This window comes from Bufo gargarizans, chromosome 4 (genome assembly GCF_014858855.1).
Source record: "Bufo gargarizans isolate SCDJY-AF-19 chromosome 4, ASM1485885v1, whole genome shotgun sequence".
Classification (NCBI taxonomy): domain Eukaryota; kingdom Metazoa; phylum Chordata; class Amphibia; order Anura; family Bufonidae; genus Bufo; species Bufo gargarizans.
Window position 1 is genome coordinate 189528617 of NC_058083.1, and position 18727 is coordinate 189547343.

The following is an 18727-nucleotide window of genomic DNA, read 5'->3' on the forward strand; positions in this document are numbered from 1 at the left end:
TGAGCATGGCAGCTGCAAGCTGCGTTTTAGTGTTCGCCTGAAAAGCGCAACGGAGACCAAACGCAGCCAAATTGATGCATTCTGAACGGATCCTTATCCATTCAGAATGCATTGAGGCTGAACTGATCCGTTTTGGGCCGCTTGTGAGAGCCCTGAAACGGATCTCACAGGCGGACCCAGAAACGCCAGTGTGAAAGTAGCCTAATCTTGTATCTTAAAACAAGGTTAAACCAGCAGTAAATGAATGTTAGCACCATCATCTAGCTGTGCTCGCTAGAATCAATCAAGTATCAAACCACAAAAACTCACTTAGAGTAGATTTCTCTTGTATGGAATATATTTCTTCAGAGTGTTAGTGTTGTATTTACCATACTGTAACTTAGTTGTTTAAGTTTTCAGCTCATGTCCGCAATAGTCCAGTTCTATTTTTAAAGCTTCTTTTTTTTTTAACCAAAACTAGGTCGAGATTCAAGGAGAAGGAAAGTATGTGGGGAAAGACATACAGTACTTTTCTTCTGTCTGAATAGAATCACATACAGTATGTAATGTTAGTATCGTTTTTTACATAGTGTTTGAGCCAAAGTCAAAAAGAAGGTCAAGTGTACATTTCTTCTGTCTTGTATCCACTACTGTGTTTGCTTTAAAAACTGCACAGTGTGAACAAGGCAGGGGGTTATTCAAAAATTTGCCGTTACTTGTTTTGTCTGGATGAGCCCCCACTGTCCCCTGGCTGTGCCGCCTGTCATCCATGATCTATGAGCTGAGGATTTATTACCCTGTTGCTACCATTAAAGCACAAGAGACGTGCAGCCGGCAGGTGATAATCTGTGACCTCCTCCCCCGCACAGGGAATCTCTTGTTACATTGTAACTTATAACAAACACAAACCGCTCCAGGATCAATATGAGATTTACTGGAGATGCTGCTCACAGCAGGAGAACTACATGTCCCAGTGAACAATCCATAAAGTGAGAACGAGAGCCACAAGAGTCAAAATCATTTAATAGGCTTGTGCCCAGGATAGAGGGTAGCTAACTGATCTGTGGGGGTCCAGTTGCTGGGACCCCCACTGGTCCCAAGAACGAGGGTCCCTCAAAACTTGCCCTGCCTCTCATTCTCTAGGGCAGGCATGTCAAACTCATGACAATCCAGCTTTTGTAAAACTACATCTCCCACCATGTCTGTACATCCTATAGCTATTAGGGCATGCTGGGAGTTGTAGTTTTGCAACAGCTGGATTGTCATGAGTTTGACATCCATGCAGGTTATCTGCAGTAATAGATGTTCCTGTAGTATAAGGTGTGTGGCAGTGGCGTAACTACCGGGGAAGCGGCTGCTTCGGGGTCCAGGCTGACAAGGGGCCCGGCAGCGTGTCAAGTTTCATTATGATTATTTAATACGTTTTTCATGGCCCCTTCACATACACTGGCATGGTGGCGCCGGTGACATTGGGGGCCCGGCCAGTCCCTTCCACTCTGCCCCAAGCTTGCCCCTGGTGCATCTTACTGCCAGAATCAAGCTGGTACAAGCCAGCGCTGTTCTAATTAGGCCCGCCCACCAAGTTCTAGTCTTGCCTGAGGTAACATGAAGCTGTGCATGCACGCTTATGTCAAAGTTGCTAGCGTGTGCTAGCCGGGCCCGGACCAGAGGAGCGCCGCGCGGGAGTCGGGACCGGGACCTCGCCTCACAGGTTGCGGACAACGGAGGTGACGACAGTGACAGTCTGACGGACTCACACACAGAACTAGTCTGCCACATGCCACTGCCCAGTAGCTCTATGCCCACTGCCACTAGTCTCAGACTCACTCACCCCATCGCCCTGCCTTGCAGCTCTCTCTCTCTCTGCCAGCCAAACCAGTCCGCCGCAGAGTCGGCGACCTCATCCTTAATCTTCAGCCACCTCAAACCACTAGGTACTAGTTACCATCTGGAGACTGCCCTTGGTAACTTATGAGCTGGCCTTGTATAAGTTATACATCTTATTAAATAACTCATACCAGCTGTACAGATATAATCATATAAGGAGATACCCAGGTTATATGGCCCATATCACTATATACATATAACTTACCAGCTGCACATATATAATTATATACATGGTCCATATCGCTATATACAAGAAAATATTATACCGTATAACATCTTCTTGTATATAGTGATATGGATCATGCTGGTATAACCTGGGTATCTCCTGTATATAATTATATATGTGCAGCCGGGGCTGGGGGTCATACAAATATTTGATGTGGGGCCCAGTCACTTCTAGCTACGCCCCTGCTCAAAATTAATAAGGGTCCCAGTGATTGGACCCCTCTAATCAGGTACTTAGCACCTATTCTGTGGATAGGTGATAGGGACGTATGGTGGGAAGCCCCTTTAACACTAGCCTTGTTGTCTTCCTGACAACCTTGCCATGTGTAATACTGCAGTCAACAAGTCAGAAGATAACTCTCTGTACTATCATCAAGTTCTCTCCTATTGGATGTGATGTAGATGAAAGCCCCAGCCTTCAGCATTCTAAAGATATATTTCCTGCTAGACCAGGCTGCATTTTTTAAAATACCGATTTGTGGGCCTGTGTTTTTCTAGGTAGTATCACAATTATCTGTCCTAATTGCAGAATCTAAAATTGTAACATTATTGCATCTGATTTTGTTACATACAGCAAAACAAATTAACAACATTAGGCACAAGTACAACATTACTACCTCTAAAGCAAATATACTACCTCTACAATAAGCCTTTTATTTTTCTGCATTTTAGTTGTGTAGTTTCCTGCCAGGACACAAGGGAAGATGTGGCACATGTTCCCCTGCAAGTGACCTTCTCACAGCGTGATGAGCTTGTTCAGCAGAGTTGGATTCAGATGACTGAGGGCCAAGGTGAAGGCTATGGTGGAAATGCGAATGAACACCTTTTGTCTGTGGTAGTGCCGGAGGTGCCGGAGGTGCAACAGCTTCTGCCACCTTTCCATGATGGAAAAGAAAAGTTCTTAGTTCTGTTTCTAATCACACACATACAATATACAAACACATCATAAATAGTCTAACCCACAGCGGATACTAACTATAGCTATATGCTGTCATAACTATAGCTCTGTGCTTTCATTTTATACCAAATTTATAATGGCAGATCTGAAGTGGAAAAAGAACAAGAGGAGGTGAGTGAATAGGTTTTGTACAGAATTCTTAAAAGTAGGTGTGTGCCAGGCAAAGTATCAGGCCAATTGTTGGAGTGGTAAAGAGGTAAAAGAGTAATATCGGGACAGTGATAACTAACTAAAGGAAATCAATAATCCATATTAGGACATATAAGAAAGAAATAGATACAGGGGTGTAACTAGGAATGACTGGGCCCCATAGCTACTTCCTTGCAACCCCCTACTCTCTGGCAACCTCATATAACCCCCTACGCACTCGGTCATATAACAAAATTTGCAATCCTGGAGTTGCACTGTGAACCCATTTATTTTTATGGCTGCACTGCTACACTGTGATTCTTGGTCATGCAACACCTGACAAGCGCAAGATCGCTCCATCCTAACACATATGAACATTGCACCAAACAAAACTGTACTGTGCACTGCCATATATCAATATTGTAGGCAGCAACCTTCACTAAAAAGCTTCTGTGAAACTCCCAGTATGCATACTTACTCGGTAGTCCTTGTAACAGGACTCGGGAGGCTGTGGAGCTGGCTGATTCTCATCAGACCCAGATCACTTCTGCAGTGAGGTGGTACAAGCTTGTGCAACCTCTCTGGGGACTGTATTTCCCCTACAACTTGGGCTAATATATCAGCCCATTTACAGGAGAAATCAGGAAACAGCGGGTCCGCAAAATGCGGGCACCAGCTGTGTGCTCACCGCATCTCGGATGTGGTGCAGACGGATCATGGACCCATTCAAGTTGAATGGGTTTTAATCCGTCTGCGGAATCCATATGGATGTTGCTTGTGTATTGGGGGTGCAAATTGTGGTCCTCAATGCACGGAACGGCTAAGGCTGAGTTCACATCACCTTTTAGCTCTCTGTACTTCCGATGCTTCAGAACAAGAGAAAAAAATAACAGGATCCTGTTGCATCAGTTGCATGCGGTACTTTTTTTTCCATCTAAATGGCTCAAATGGATGCCAACTCGTGCAACAGGATCCGTTTTTTTCACAGTTTTTTTTTAAAAAGCCACCACACTTCACAACACAGCTTTTTTGCCCAGTCCCTGGTGACCATAACCCATACATCCCATAGATTAAAATGACTGTTATGGAAAAGCGAAATAGAAAAATATTTTAATTGCATGTTGTGCTATTAAAAAACAATTTAAAAAAAAAAATAATCGGAAAAACTGCCTAATTTCTCCCTTTTTTACATTTTGCTTTAAAAAAATAAATAAAAGATAATAAAATAAAATGAAAAAAAAATAACAATCAAAACACGAACTATATATCACTAGAAAAAGGAGAAAAAATTATTTATATAACTGAATGGAAAAAAGTTATGGCTTTCAAAACTGAAGATGCGCCTTGTCAGGATATGGTTAATTTCATTGCACTCAGTGGTAAACATGAGGAGCGTTTTCATCAGGATATTGCAGTCATTGAGAAGCGTCACAAAGGTAAATGGAGCTCTGCAGTGTTGGCACATTACTGTTGGATGTATGTGCTTTTTCTTTCTAACGAAATAAATTCTTATTATGCTCAATGAGGGAGATTTATCAAGCGTGGCATTACCATACGCCACTCTTGATCCCCTGGGCGTGGAGCTGGATCCACCTAATTTATTAAGAGGCAGATGCAGCTTAATAAATTAGGCGCATCGCTGGCACTCTGTGCGCCAGAAACTCAACGCTAGGGCCGGGTGTAAATATGAGCTATAACTTACACCAGTTTCTATTGTAAATTATAGTAAATCTGGCAGGACAAGGTAGGCTTCTCTCCTCCCATTAAGCCCCATCTCTTACAAAAGTGTCAAGAAGCTCAAAAAAAAAAAAAAATCGCAAATTATTGTACATGCCATAATTAGCAACTTATCAATGCCGCATTAGTGGCTTAACTAGCTTGATAAATAACTCTCAGTGTTCTTTCCTTCTTCCCTCTGTAACTTCCAAACAATCTTACATTTTTAACATCATTTTCTTGTAGCAACCATGCCAGGCATAACACCAAACAAAAATTATATGAGGTTAACCATGTCTTACAAAACCTATGTTGAACGGTATTATCAACTTTAGGTCCCTGATTACACAGGCAGATCTGCTGCTGATAATCAGGCATCTTTCTTCCTGATGAGCAATCAGCCGACAAACTAACATTTGCTCATTTATTGGATCATCAGCGCGCAATTATACACTAATGATGGGAAAGTGTTCCAATGAACGTTAGTTCACAATAATTGGCCTAAAAAATGTTTTGGTCTAGGGCCCTTTCTTTTGTGCTGCCCGTTGCCATATTGGGGACCGCATTTGTGGATCGCAATACACGGGCACCGTTCCGTGTGCATTCCGCATGACGGATGGGTCCGCAAATCCGTAAATGCAGAACGGTGCGGAACTGGAGCAAAGAACGGAACACTACGGAAGCATTATGGAGTGCTTCCTGGTGTTTCGTTCCGTGCCTCCGCACCGCAAAAAGGTATCTTTTTGCAGAACGGACAGATCGCGGGCCCATTCAAGTGAATGGGTCCGCAATCCACATGCGGCTGGCCCATAGTCTGTGCGTGTGCATTGCGGACTGCAAATTGTGGTCCACAGCATGGGCACGGGCTGCACACATGCGTGTGAACAAGCCCTAAATTGGGACTACTTAAAAAAATTTAGATAGAAAGATAGGATGGATTGATTGATGTAGACAGATATCAGATAAATAGGCAGATGGACAGACGATCGAGATAGATATGAGATAGGTAGATATATAGATATGAGATAGATAGATAGATAATCGAAAATAATATAAACAGCACTGCGATCAAATGGTTGTGGTGTGCCAGCGGCTGTAGAAGAAATCCACCATCGAGCAAATAAAGTATAAAATTCCACTGCACTCCCAAGGAAAGGAAAAAAAAGTCACTGCTTGAGAAAAGTCCCAGTAAGAGGACTGAAATGTCACTTTTGGTGATTAAAGAACACTACTTTTAATTTACTTTCTTTGGGAGTGCCGTGGAATTTTTTACTTTATTAGAGAGAGAGAGAGAGAGAGATAGATAGATGAATCTGACTACCTGAGGTTCATAGATTGTACATGTTACAGTAACCTCTTCATCCACTGCTCCCTGGTGTGTCACAACTGTACCAGTGCAAGCTCCAAAATGCTGTGTAGACAAAACAGAAAACAATTTATAGGAGAGGCATAATATAAATATCACTACATTATGGGATCACAATTATATTATTTTTCCATTAACAAACCCAGTGTTGCGTAGAAGTATTACCCTTAAGGACCCTGATACTCCAATTTGTTTACTAGCAATGGTCAACCAAACTATGAATGTGCTTTGTAAAGTTAAGCATTAAACAAGGACAGGAACAGCTTAAGCCAATGGTAAACTCTCATTTTGCTGACAGCCCTATAGGTCGCTGAACCTTATGCTGCTGGAAGCATGATCTTAAAAATATGCATGCGTTTCTCTAAAAATAGAGAAATCGGGTGTAATTGGAGAACTTTACAAAATAACTAGCAACATTTTTACAATGAAGTAAGGTAAAGTAAAGTAATTTTGCACAGTTGTAATATGGCTTTAGCACTGAAAGCTCGTGCTTTTTTTGGACTGAACTTAGATCACCATAGAACCCTGTAATGCAGACCCTAATATGTGGACACATTATGACTGTCTGAAATTGACCTTAAAGGGGTTGTCCGAGTTATTATTTTGTCCTTTGTATATTTCTAACAAATTAAATGTAGGGGGTTTACAATGCACTTACTTCATCTGCAGTGGATCTTTTTTCAAAGTTCACTGAGGGTCACATGACCTGTGATGTCAGCTTCTCTTCCTGGTCTGATGATGTCTCGTACACACGCCTGGGGAGCAGGTCTGTGTCTGTGCATGAGACGTCATTATGCTGGCCATGACCCCCTCCTATCACGGTGGGGAGTGGGGGAAACTCCCCACCGTATTATACAGGCTGATACTAAGCCTGGACACAGGGAAAAGGCGCAAGTCACCTCCTACAGCCACCCTAATCCTTACCTTGATCTCCTGACTGTATGAGTGCCCCCTAAAGGTGGGAGGACTCATACACTGGAACCTGGATACTGCTGACCCTAACGGTCCTTTGCATAGGGGTCAGGAATAGGAGACAACCGGTTCCTCAAGGACACAGATGAACCGGAGTCCCCAGTGGCCTAGTAACAGTTGGAGGAAAGATAGATAGAGCAACAACTGAATGGCAGTCAAGCACCAGGTAAAACTACAACACACCACAACAACAAAAACTTACCTGCCGCAGCAAAGATGTAACAACAACAACCAAACAACCTGCAAACACCAGATACAAGCTGGCTCCAGGCAAGGCTGCTCCTAAACTTTAGGTTCACCCCTCCGGGAAACCAATGGGGCCCCTTCTGGAGGCATAGACAGACAAGGGGATGTCTAGCAAGTAGCAACCATGCCAGGCATAACACCAAACAAGCCAGACATAGTACACCAAACAAGACATCACCACACACCCATAACATAAACCCACACCAAACACAACAACAGGTAAGGGTAGGGGATAGAACATAGAAACAAGGGGGTGACATTGATGTTCAACTAGGATAGCCCTAAGATTGGACAGATTGAATCCAGGAACATCAAAACTCCAACACACACACCAAGGATGGAGACAAAACTAGATCTCAGGCTCAAAACACAAGGATAAATAAGCCTAGAGACCACACCCAATTCTACACCAAGGAAGACATTAACCCCATGACCACCAGACAGAAGGAGGAAATGACTTAAAGGGGAAGTGCACACACAAGTATAAAAAGCAACATGCGTGACAACCATGTAACAGCGCACACAACAAAGGCCGTGACACTGCCCCTGCATGCTGTAACAGCAACACATTGCCACAGGCAACAGCAAGCATGGCAACAGTGTCACGGCGCACACCAAAAGCAGTAACACCTCCACTGGCCAAGTGGCTGCTGTTGCCCTGTGTCTCCCTCCCACTGGATTCTTCAGGAAAGTATAACCCCTTCTACCATCAGCAGCACAGACTCAGGGCTGGAGGCTTTTCTGAGCAGCTGCAGGCAGTGAAGAGACAAATTCTGAGCACAGGATCTTCCCTCCTCATCCTGCAGACACAGAGCTGACAGACAGGAGGAGTTCTGCATAGCATTACACAAGAACAGGTAGGGAGATCCTGTGTGTATCAGCAGTATCCTTGTACAGCTGGGACTTGCAGTCCTACACATACAACATGCTGCTGAGTATCCTTGCAATCAGATATTTCACTCAGGGAAGCACTTTTATTCACTCCCTTTGGAGAGCAAAGGGCCAGAAGAGAACCAAGGAAATTAGGAATTTTTTTCTGGCTAAAAATTGCTTGCTCGTGCCCATCCCCACCTGCCATTGCGACACCGGATGTTTTTATCCGCGCATGGGGAGAAGCAGCAGTGGTAGTGAAGAAACAAGGGGGAGCACAGGGAGCGGGGAGCAGGGCAATTATATTCAATGTGAGGGGCCCGGCATATGTGGGACATTTACTGTATATAGTCTTGGATAACCTCTTGAACAGTCTATATATTTTTACTATAAAAATGATAGGAATATAGAAATATTAGCATAAAAACAAAAAGATATCCAGAAAATATTTCTGCAAGGCATGAAACAAATACTTACAGCATTGGCTCCGGTTTCCTCCACACAAGGGACAACTCCAGCATTGACATCATCTATAGTACAGTTACTTGCTGCGATAATATACTCAGCATGTACTGAATTGCTGATACCAGACTGCAAATAAAGATGAGAGAATTGGATTAGTGATTCTGCTAAATAGTATATATGCTTATTACAACAATATAATTTGCCCACATACTTTGAACCCTTTTTTTGTTAATGTAACATGAATAGAAGAGTAGATGATGCAAAAAATTTGCAAAATGTCAGGGTCTGAATACTTAAATTGTCTTTAAGTAAGGGCTTGTTCACATCACATGTATTCCGTTATGGCTTTCTGTTATAACATGGTCATAACGGAAAATAATGGAATCCGTAAGACGGAAATCAAAACAGAAACCTTTAGAGGCATTCCGTTTTGATCCGCCATAATAGAAGTATATGGGCAAGCATAACGCATCTGACTGGCTTCCGTTATGCTGGACGGAAAACTACTTTCCTACTGCTTCCATTCCCCCTGCTGTCAGCACTCAAAGCTGCGCTGAAATACACAATCCAGGACTGCTGTGCTGTTTCAGGAGAGGACTCATGTGCATGCACAGCAGTCCTGACAGCTGGGAATGGGTGCAGTAGTAAAAAAAATAGCCATAGGAACTCCATATGTGCAGTACTACTCATGTAGAATTGTGGTGGCAGATTCTCTTTAAAAGTGTAAGTGGCCCCATAAAAATATTAAAAATATATCTTGTGTATTATTTTTATGGCACTTTATGTACAGTTTCTAGAGAGGTACATTTCTATGAAAGCTCCCATTACGTATACCCCTTGTCTCACCTCCAAGTATGGAATACATGAATCATTTATCCACTGTAAATTTTTACCTGAATTCTTCCTCGGCCAATCTCATGGAGAAAGTAAAATGCTGTGTTGTTCCCACCATTAAATTTGTTAAGGGACACATCAACTGCATGCACAACCTGGGTATCATTAAGAGGTGCCAACAGGCAGCCAGGACATGATCTGAGTAAGTTTTCTGCTGAATCTGAAAAAAAGGAGAGAGAAATCATTGTTCATTATAACATAATAATGAAAAGAGCACTTTGCCCTCATATAAAAAGTTAACGTGAAGACAAAAAAGCAATGGTAGAATCAAACTTTCTGATAAGATAAGATGCCTTTATTGTCACTGTACAATACAATGAATACAATGCACAGTACAATGACATTTTGTTTGGAGCAATCCTAGATGCCATGGACAGAGGAATAAAGAACTGACATTTAAATTAAAGTATTAGAATAGAAAAAAGAAACACATTGCACTAGAAAGCATTACTATTCACAGTTCACAGCATATACAGGTCAGGTCCATAAATATTGGGACATCGACACAATTATAACATTTTTGGCTCTATAAACCACCACAATGGATTTGAAATGAAACAAACAATATGTGCTTTAACTGCAGACTATCGGCTTTAATTTGAGGGTACATCCAAATCAGGTGAACGGTGTAGGAATTACAACAGCTTGCATATGTGCCTTCCACTTGTTAAGGAACCCAAATTAATGGGACAAAATAATCATCATAAATCAAACTTTCTCTTTTTAATACTTGGTTTCAAATCCTTTGCAGTCAATTACAGCCTGAAGTCTGGAATGCATAGACATCACCAGACCCCGAGTTTCATCCCTGGTGATGCTCTGCCAGGCCTCTACTGCAACTGTCTTCAGTTCCTGCTTGTTCTTGGGGCATTTTCCCTTCAGTTTTGTCTTCAGCAAGTGAAATGTATGCTCAATCGGATTCAGGTCAGGTGATTGACTTGGCCATTGCATAACATTCCACTTCTTTCCCTTAAAAAACCTCTTTGGTTGCTTTTGCAGTATGCTTTGGGTCATTGTCCATCTGCACTATGAAGCGCCGTCCAATGAATTCTGAAGCATTTGGCTTAATATGAGCAGAAAATGTTGCCCGAAAAACACTTCAGAATTCATCCTGCTGCTTTTATTAGCAGTCACATCATCCATAAATACAAGAGAACCAGTTCCATTGGCAGCCATACATGCCCCACGCCATAACACTACCACCACCATGCTTCACTGATGAGGTGGTATGCTTAGGATCATGAGCAGTTCCTTTCCTTCTCCATGCTCTTCTCTTCCCATCACTCTGGTACAAGTTGCTCTTGGTCTCATCTGTTCATAGGATGTTGTTCCAGAACTGTGAAGACTTTTTTAGATGTCGTTTGGCAAACTCTAATCTGGCCTTCCTGTTTTTGAGGCTCACCAAGGTTTACATCTGGTGGTGAACCCTCTGTATTCACTCTGGTGAAGTTTTCTCTTGATTGTTTACTTTGACACACATACACCTACCTCCTGGAGAGTGTTCTTGATCTGGCCAACTGTTGTGTTGTTTTCTTCCCCAGGGAAAGAATTCTTCGGTCATCCACCACAGTTGTTTTCCGTGGTCTTCCGGGTCTTTTGTTGTTGCTGAGCTCACAGGTGCGTTCCTTCTTTTTAAGAATGTTCCAAACAGTTGTTTTTGGCCAAGCCTAATGTTTTTGCTATCTCTCTGATGGGTTTGTTTTGTTTTTTCAGCCTAATGATGGCTTGCTTCACTGATAGTGACAGCAATTTGGATCTCATCTTGAGAGTTGACAGCAACAGATTCCAAATGCAAATAGCACACTTGAAATGAACTCTGGTTTCTTATGAATATATATACAAACTAATTTAAACACCACTCCAGACAAGAGATCATCATGGGGTCACAAATGCAGCAGTCACTTTCAGTCTGTGGTAGTTTCTATCCTAGGAAGGGCAATAGTCTCTGAGCATTTAGGAGACTGATTGCTTTGGGGTAAAAGCTGTTCTTCAGCCCAGTGGTGCGGGCATGTAGGGCTCTAAGAGGCCTACCGGAGGGTAGGGGAGTGAAAAGGCTGTGGCCGGGGTGAGTTGGATCCCTGCAGATAATCTTTTCCCTGTTGCAGCAACGAGCAGTGAAGACATCATCCAGTGATGGTAACTGAGTACCAGTGATTCTTCCATCCATTCTGATGATCCGCTTGTGGGTCTTCTTGTCCTCAGAAGAGCAGCCAGAGTACCACACTATAATGCAGTATGTGATAACAGATTCTATGGTGCACCTGTAAAAATGGTCTAACAGCTGTTTTGGGAGTTGTGCTTTCTTCAGACTCCTCAGAAAATGAAGCCTCTGAAGGCCTTTTTTGGTAATTTCTGTTGTGTTTTTTATACATGACAGGTCCTGACTGATATAATCCAAGAATCTGAAACTTTAAACTATTATCCACGTTTCCACAATTTATGCTAATGGTATGGAGTCCCTTTAGTTTCTTCTTCCTAAAATCCAGAATCAGCTCCTTTGTTTTCTTGGTATTGAGTATAAGGTTGTTGTTCTTACTCCGTCTCTCTAGGTTCTCAACCTCTTTCCTATAGGCTGTTTCATCATTGTTGGAGATTAGGCCTATCACGGTAGTGGTATTGGTATTGTGAATAGGTTTGCAGTCATTTGTAAAGAGGAAGTAAAGGAGAGGGCTCAACACACAGCCTTGCGGTACCACAGTTTCTAGAGTTAAGGATGAAGAGAAGTGCTTGCCCATGCGTACGATTTGTGGTCTTTTTGTAAGAAAATCAAGTATCCAGTTGCACAGGTGTGAGCTGAGACCCAAGTTATTCAGTTTCGTTGCCAACTTGTTGGGAGCGATGGTGTTAAAGGCGAAGCTGTAATCAATGAACAGCATCCGCACATAGCTGTCTCTCTGCTCCAGGTGTGACAGTGCGGTGTGAAGGGAAAGTTAAACAGCATCTTCAGTTGACCTATGTGCTCTGTAAGCAAACTGATATTGTTGCATGGAGGTGCAGATCTTGCTCTTCATGTGCTTGAGGACAAGTTGTTTAAAGCACTTCATAACAATAGGAGTGAGAGCCACCGGGCGATATTCACTTAAGGTCTTCACCCCGGCCTGTTTTGGAATTGGGACAATTGTGGAGGATTTCATGCAAGTGGGGACAATGGCCTGCTCTAGTGCGATGTTAAATATACTGGTAAACACTGTTTTCAGCTGTTTAGCACTGTTTTTTTAGGACCTTTCCAGGAATTTCATCAGGGCCAGCTGTTTTTTGGAGATCAATGTGGCTTAAGGCCCATTTTACTTCATGTGCTCTCAACATCAGGGAACATGATGGAGCCTTTTGCTGGGCTAATTTGATGATAGGCAGCTCATTGTCTTTGTCAAATCGTGCAAAAAAATGATTTAGGTCATCAAGATAGAAAATTTCCAGTGTTGATAGAACAGGTGTTGCTCTTATAATTTGTAGTGGACTTGATACCCTGCCACATGCGTCAGAAGTCAGAGCTTGTAAAATGATCTATTTTAGTTTTGTAGCAGTGCTTTGCCTCCTTAATGCCCCTCTTCAGATTGGACCTGGCTGTTTTGTACTGCTCTGGTTCTCCCTTTTGGAAAGGAATGTCACATGCCTTCAAAAGGTTTTGGACATTTCTGTTTATCCATGGTTTCCTATTTGGGAAGATCCAGATGATTTTGGTATCAGTGACATTGTCCATGCAAAATTTCATATAGAATAGGACAGAGGAGGCATATATGTTTTAAGTCTGTGTGACCTTCTTTTATAGCTGCCTGTTTAAACAAATCCCAATCTCTGTCCTCAAAACAATCCTGTAGTCTCATTGTGGCTTCTTCAGGCCAAACTTTGATTGTATGCAAAGTAGGCTTAATCCTGATAAGAGGTTTTTATGCTGGACCCAAAAACAAAGAAGTGTGATCCGACTTGCCAAGATGCTGTATAAGCATTTGCTATGTTGCAATAAACACGATCTAATGTATTTCTCCCTCTAGTTGGGAATTTAACAAACTGGTAAAATTTGGGGAGCACAGTTTTGAGATTGGCTTGCTTAAAATCAACCTGCTAAGGCTACTTTCACACTAGCGCTTGATCGGATCCGTTCTGAACGTATCCGATCATATTAATGCAGACGGAGGCTCCGTTCAGTACGGATCCGTCTGCATTAATAACTTAGAAAAAAATCTAAGTGTGAAAGCAGCCTGAGCGGATCCGTTCAGACTTTCAATGTAAAGTCAATGGGGGACGGATCCGCTTGAAGATTGAGCCACAGGGTGACATCTTCAAGCGGATCCGTTCTCATTGACTTACATTGTAAGTCTGAACGGATCCGCTCGCCTCCGCACGGCCAGGCGGACACCCGAACGCTGCAAGCAGCGTTCAGCTGTCCGCCTGTCCGTGCGGAGGCGAGCGGAGCGGAGGCTGAACGCCGCCAGACTGATGCAGTCTGAGCGGATCCGCTCCATTCAGACTGCATCAGGGCTGGACGGAGGCGTTCGGGTCCGCTCGTGAGCTCCTTCAAACGGAGCTCACGAGCGGACCAGCGAATGCTAGTGTGAAAGGAGCCTAAGATAAACACTCCATCTGGATGGATATTTTGCAGACTGTTCGTAATGTCATGCAATTTGGACAATGCCAGCTTAATATTAGCTTGTGGAGGAATATAGACTACGGTGAGATACACGACTGTGAATTCCCTCTGTAAGTAGAATGGTCTACATTTAAGTGTCATAAGTTCTAAATCAGTGGCGCAACATTATTCAGCAATGACTGTGGAGGTACACCAAGCATTATTGACATAAATACACACTCCACCTCCCTTCTTCTTACCGGACTCATCAGTTCGATCCATTCGTTAAACAGTCCGATCCACAAGATCAATAGCCTCATCCGGGACGTTAGTATTTAGCCAGGTTTCAGTGAAAAATTTGTCGCAAGTGTTCGTCCTATCAGACGAGATCCTCAGTCTCAGCTCATCGATCCTGTTCACTGTAGACTGGGTATTTGCGACGAATAGTCTGGGTAGAGCTTCCTTGTTTGGGGGGTTCTTTAATCGAATATTGATGCCGCCCCTCTTGCCCTGATTCTGCTTCCTCTCCCGTCTCCTCCTGTGCCGTCGCTTCGACGGTATAATCATCCGGGATCTCCGGGATCCGGAATCTTAGAATCTCATCCGGGATATTAGAGGGTGGTGGTAGAACAGGACCTTTCATTCCGATGCCCAGTAGCTCTTGCACACTATATGCTATATGTGCTGTAGCAAACTGAATACAGTTGCTGGCTGTGCTTAAAATTAAGGTAATAACTATGTAAAAAATAAGAAATTGGCATCTAAATGGAGAGCTCTGGACTGCTACGTCCATGCACTATACACTCTCATGCAAAATCATATATCCTATATATTTCACGCAGAAATGCCTTGATCTAAGAGTTTTTTTTAGACAAGACTATTCATGCATCTACTTGTTTTTTTTAAATTTTACCCTGTGCTTTAAAAAACTACATTCCTGCCTTCACATTAACATGTCGTTACTATTTTACCATTTCATTCCATTGTCTTGACCCATCTGCAAGAAATTCTTTCATCATATGCTTTAGTTAGTTTTCATCTAGAGGACTTTCTGGATTCCTTCTCTTTTCAAGGGTTTTATAGAGTGTTCAAATGTATGCAACTAGTGTACTGCAGGATCTTTATTTCCAAACTTCTGTGCATAATCACAGGAAACATGGATTTTTCTTTACTCATACTCCCAGCTCAGTAGCTATACCCTCTCACGCAAGCTGTCAAAGTTCATGAATGGCATTTTGTGTCTAGCAAGGTATTTTTTTTAGAGGGCTTGTCTGACTTACAAATCTTCACCTAGCCCATAAATGTGAAAAAAAAAAAATCCCATACTGACCACATTACCCCCTCACCTTTTACAGCTCCACTATTCCTCCTCACTAGGATTTGTTTACTCGACTGCAGCGATAACGTGCCTTACACCTCACATGACCGCCATAGCCAATTACTGGGCTCCACAACGAGACTGCAGAGGCCAGTGATTGGCTGCAGTGGTCATGTACGGTAAACACAAACTGGAGGTTAGGACCAGAGTGGTGGCACTGGAAACAGGATTAATTGGTGAGTATACAATCTTTTTCTTATTTTGCTTTATTATGTTTAGGGACTTAGTATTATTTTTTTTTATATATGTTGGACAACCCATTTAAAGACCCCTTTAAAGTGTGCCATCTTTGAGACACAATTCAGAACACACTCACTCAGTCCTCACATGGCAGGGTACTAATACATTTTATTATAAAAGGTTAATGACTTCTCTGATTTTACTATACATTATTTAAACAGAATTTAAAACATGAAAACAAATTACCTAATTCAGATTTGCACTTGGTTCTAAGGACTGTAAAGGTGCCATTTTGCTTCTGAAGTTTGACATCACAGTCACCTTCCACTGCCTGCAATTAAAATGGACACGTCTAATTAAATATATTTTGAAAAGTTTGTAGTAGTACCCACATACTGGCGGCAAAGAGCCATGTCTGCAGTACAGACCCTACAGACTTCTTTTTAGCTTATTGCAATATTAGACTGGTATGATACTGGTACTACCACTATAGTAGGGGACTGCTATATAAGCAGAGCCCTAATATCCAGATGTATTTGAGTGACTTAGCTTACAATCCATAACTGCTGGGCTATACAACTTTTACATGTTCTTTACTTATTTTCTGCCCGATGCACAACGTAACATGTGTAACTGCATATTGTTAGATACTGTACATATTGTTAGTCTACAAGTTCATGTACTTTAAATACCTGTTCAGTTATCGGCCTCATAGAACAATTCTCTACTGGTACTGGACTCAGAGATGGACATAGAGTCTCCAAGAGATCTAACTCTAGGTAAAAAAATTCTCCAAATGCCTTAAAACAAAAGCAAACAGTTAAATTAATTTGGATGTATTATGTTGTTCAGAGGGAAATATAATTAATATGATTAATTTAGGAGCCACCCATATGCCCTACTGAGAATTCCCAGAACCCCAAATTAACTTTGGAAATGCAGCTGAGCATCACCTGTAACAACCATTAATAGGTCATTGCTATTCATTTTCTAACACATGGTTCTGCCTAATATTTTGCATGTCTTGAATCTGGTGATGACCAATTCTTACATCTCTAGTAGTAACACATTAATCATACTGCTAAAAATGTAAAAATATAAATGTTCCATGGACATGTAAGTCCATGTTTTATATCTTTACCAAGAAGCATATCAAATAAAGTAGCCACAGAAAGATCTCATCCGTTTTTTACGTTTTGGCTTACCGAAGACTGCACGTTGACATTTTCAACCCGATCTAAGGCAAACTTATATCCAGTTCTGTGCTGACTATTAATGTGTTTAACGGCTAAATTAGCTCCTTCATGCACTTCTGGATCATCACAGTTTACAACACGACCAGGCTGTGTTAAAGGTAGTACCACAGCCTGGCAAAGGAGTAGTGATGCCAAAATGATCAGTATCTTCATCATGTTACAGCGTGTCTGGATTGCCTCTGGAGACAGTTAGAGGGAAATAGTGCTGTACTTTGCATCTTCCTTATATAAAGCAGATAAGTCATGGTCTTGCCAGGAAAAATATTTGCTCTGGCATTTCACATGAAACAGAAGAATCAACATTTGGGAAATCAATTTGTCTAGCTCAACTGTTACCTAAATGTCTGTTACAATATACAGATATTCAATGTGCTCCTGGTCTCCTCAATAATTTCTCGTAACCTAAGAAATAGCAGAGTTTGTGGCAATCTACCATCTATAACCACGTAGTATCAGCTTTTTGTCTAGGACGCGGCCTGACGCCATCTTTCGCCACTGATAAGCGGATGAACCTGGATCATATATTCACATTTCTGCATAGGTAAAAGAGGGTATCCCATCTATCATCTCCAACCTCCAATACTAGTTCACAAAAGTTTGCATGGTAGGCAGTTGCTGCACGAGAAATACTATGCCTGCGAGGAAGATCAGACAAATTAAAACCCTGCTTGTGCACCTAAACGTCACCAGTCATGTGTGCCAAGCTGGTGATAAAAGGGACAAAAAGGGATAAAATAAAAAAAACTTGCAGAATGACAAATAAATGTTTGTTCCCTGCCACTCAATTCCATGTTTAACTTGCCTTTCATATTATGAGCAAGATAAATTGACCATCCACAAACTGCTGTTTTGTACATCTGCTCTTTTTTTTTTTTTTACTGTTGCCCATTACCTCAGATATAATAGCTCACATGTTTGGTTCTAGAGGAACATTTATGTAGCGTACACAGTAGGTCTTCACAGTATTCATCTAATCAACTGACCCTCTCCAACATCAAATTAAGGCTTTGGCTACAGAAGACTAGAGGGCACCTAAAGATTTGATGTGGCCTTATGTGGAACATATCAACAAAACGAGGGGAATGTATTATGATGGTAATATTTGAGGTCAGTTTTGCAGTAGACTGTGTTGGAGTACTTTGCACCAAATATATCAAATCCGTTTGGTGCATCTTTAAACACTTTTGTCTAGAAATGTTAGTAAATGAGTAATTTTGTAACTTTAAAAAAAAGTTTTAGTGATAAATCTGGAGTGAAAGTCATTAACTCAGTGAAACACACCAATTAAAAATGCAAAATGTCACAACATTTTTGGAGGAATGTGCCCAGCATAGATCTGATGAAGTAAATCAGGTGGTATAAAAGTCAGACTGTTAGAGGGATGGAGGGACTCCCACATGAGCTAAAATACATTGATGGTTCAATGTGTGCTAGATACTTTAAAGGAACATAATAGAGAATCAGCCATGCAATTATTGGGAGCTCAACTGTATGTGAGAATAAAGCTAAAACAATGGTAGCTACTAGAGAGTAAAAATACTTTACTTGTATTTACCTGGATAGAATTATATACGGGATCTCACAATAATACTATCTATTTAAGCCACTGTTACTGGCTACAGGCTACGAATTCACATCT

General features: G+C 41.8%; 1 protein-coding gene across 1 annotated transcript; it reads right to left on the bottom strand.

The window, feature by feature from the left end:
- Positions 1-982: 982 nt before the first annotated feature.
- Positions 983-17286, bottom strand: AHSG (alpha 2-HS glycoprotein). The gene is made up of 7 exons (XM_044291412.1): positions 17038-17286; positions 16525-16632; positions 16079-16163; positions 9707-9867; positions 8826-8939; positions 6216-6305; positions 983-2966 (listed from the first exon to the last, which is right to left on the bottom strand). The coding sequence occupies exons 1-7, from the start codon at positions 17242-17244 to the stop codon at positions 2760-2762; spliced, it is 972 nt and encodes a 323-aa protein (XP_044147347.1). The 5' UTR covers positions 17245-17286; the 3' UTR covers positions 983-2759.
- Positions 17287-18727: the final 1441 nt, after the last annotated feature.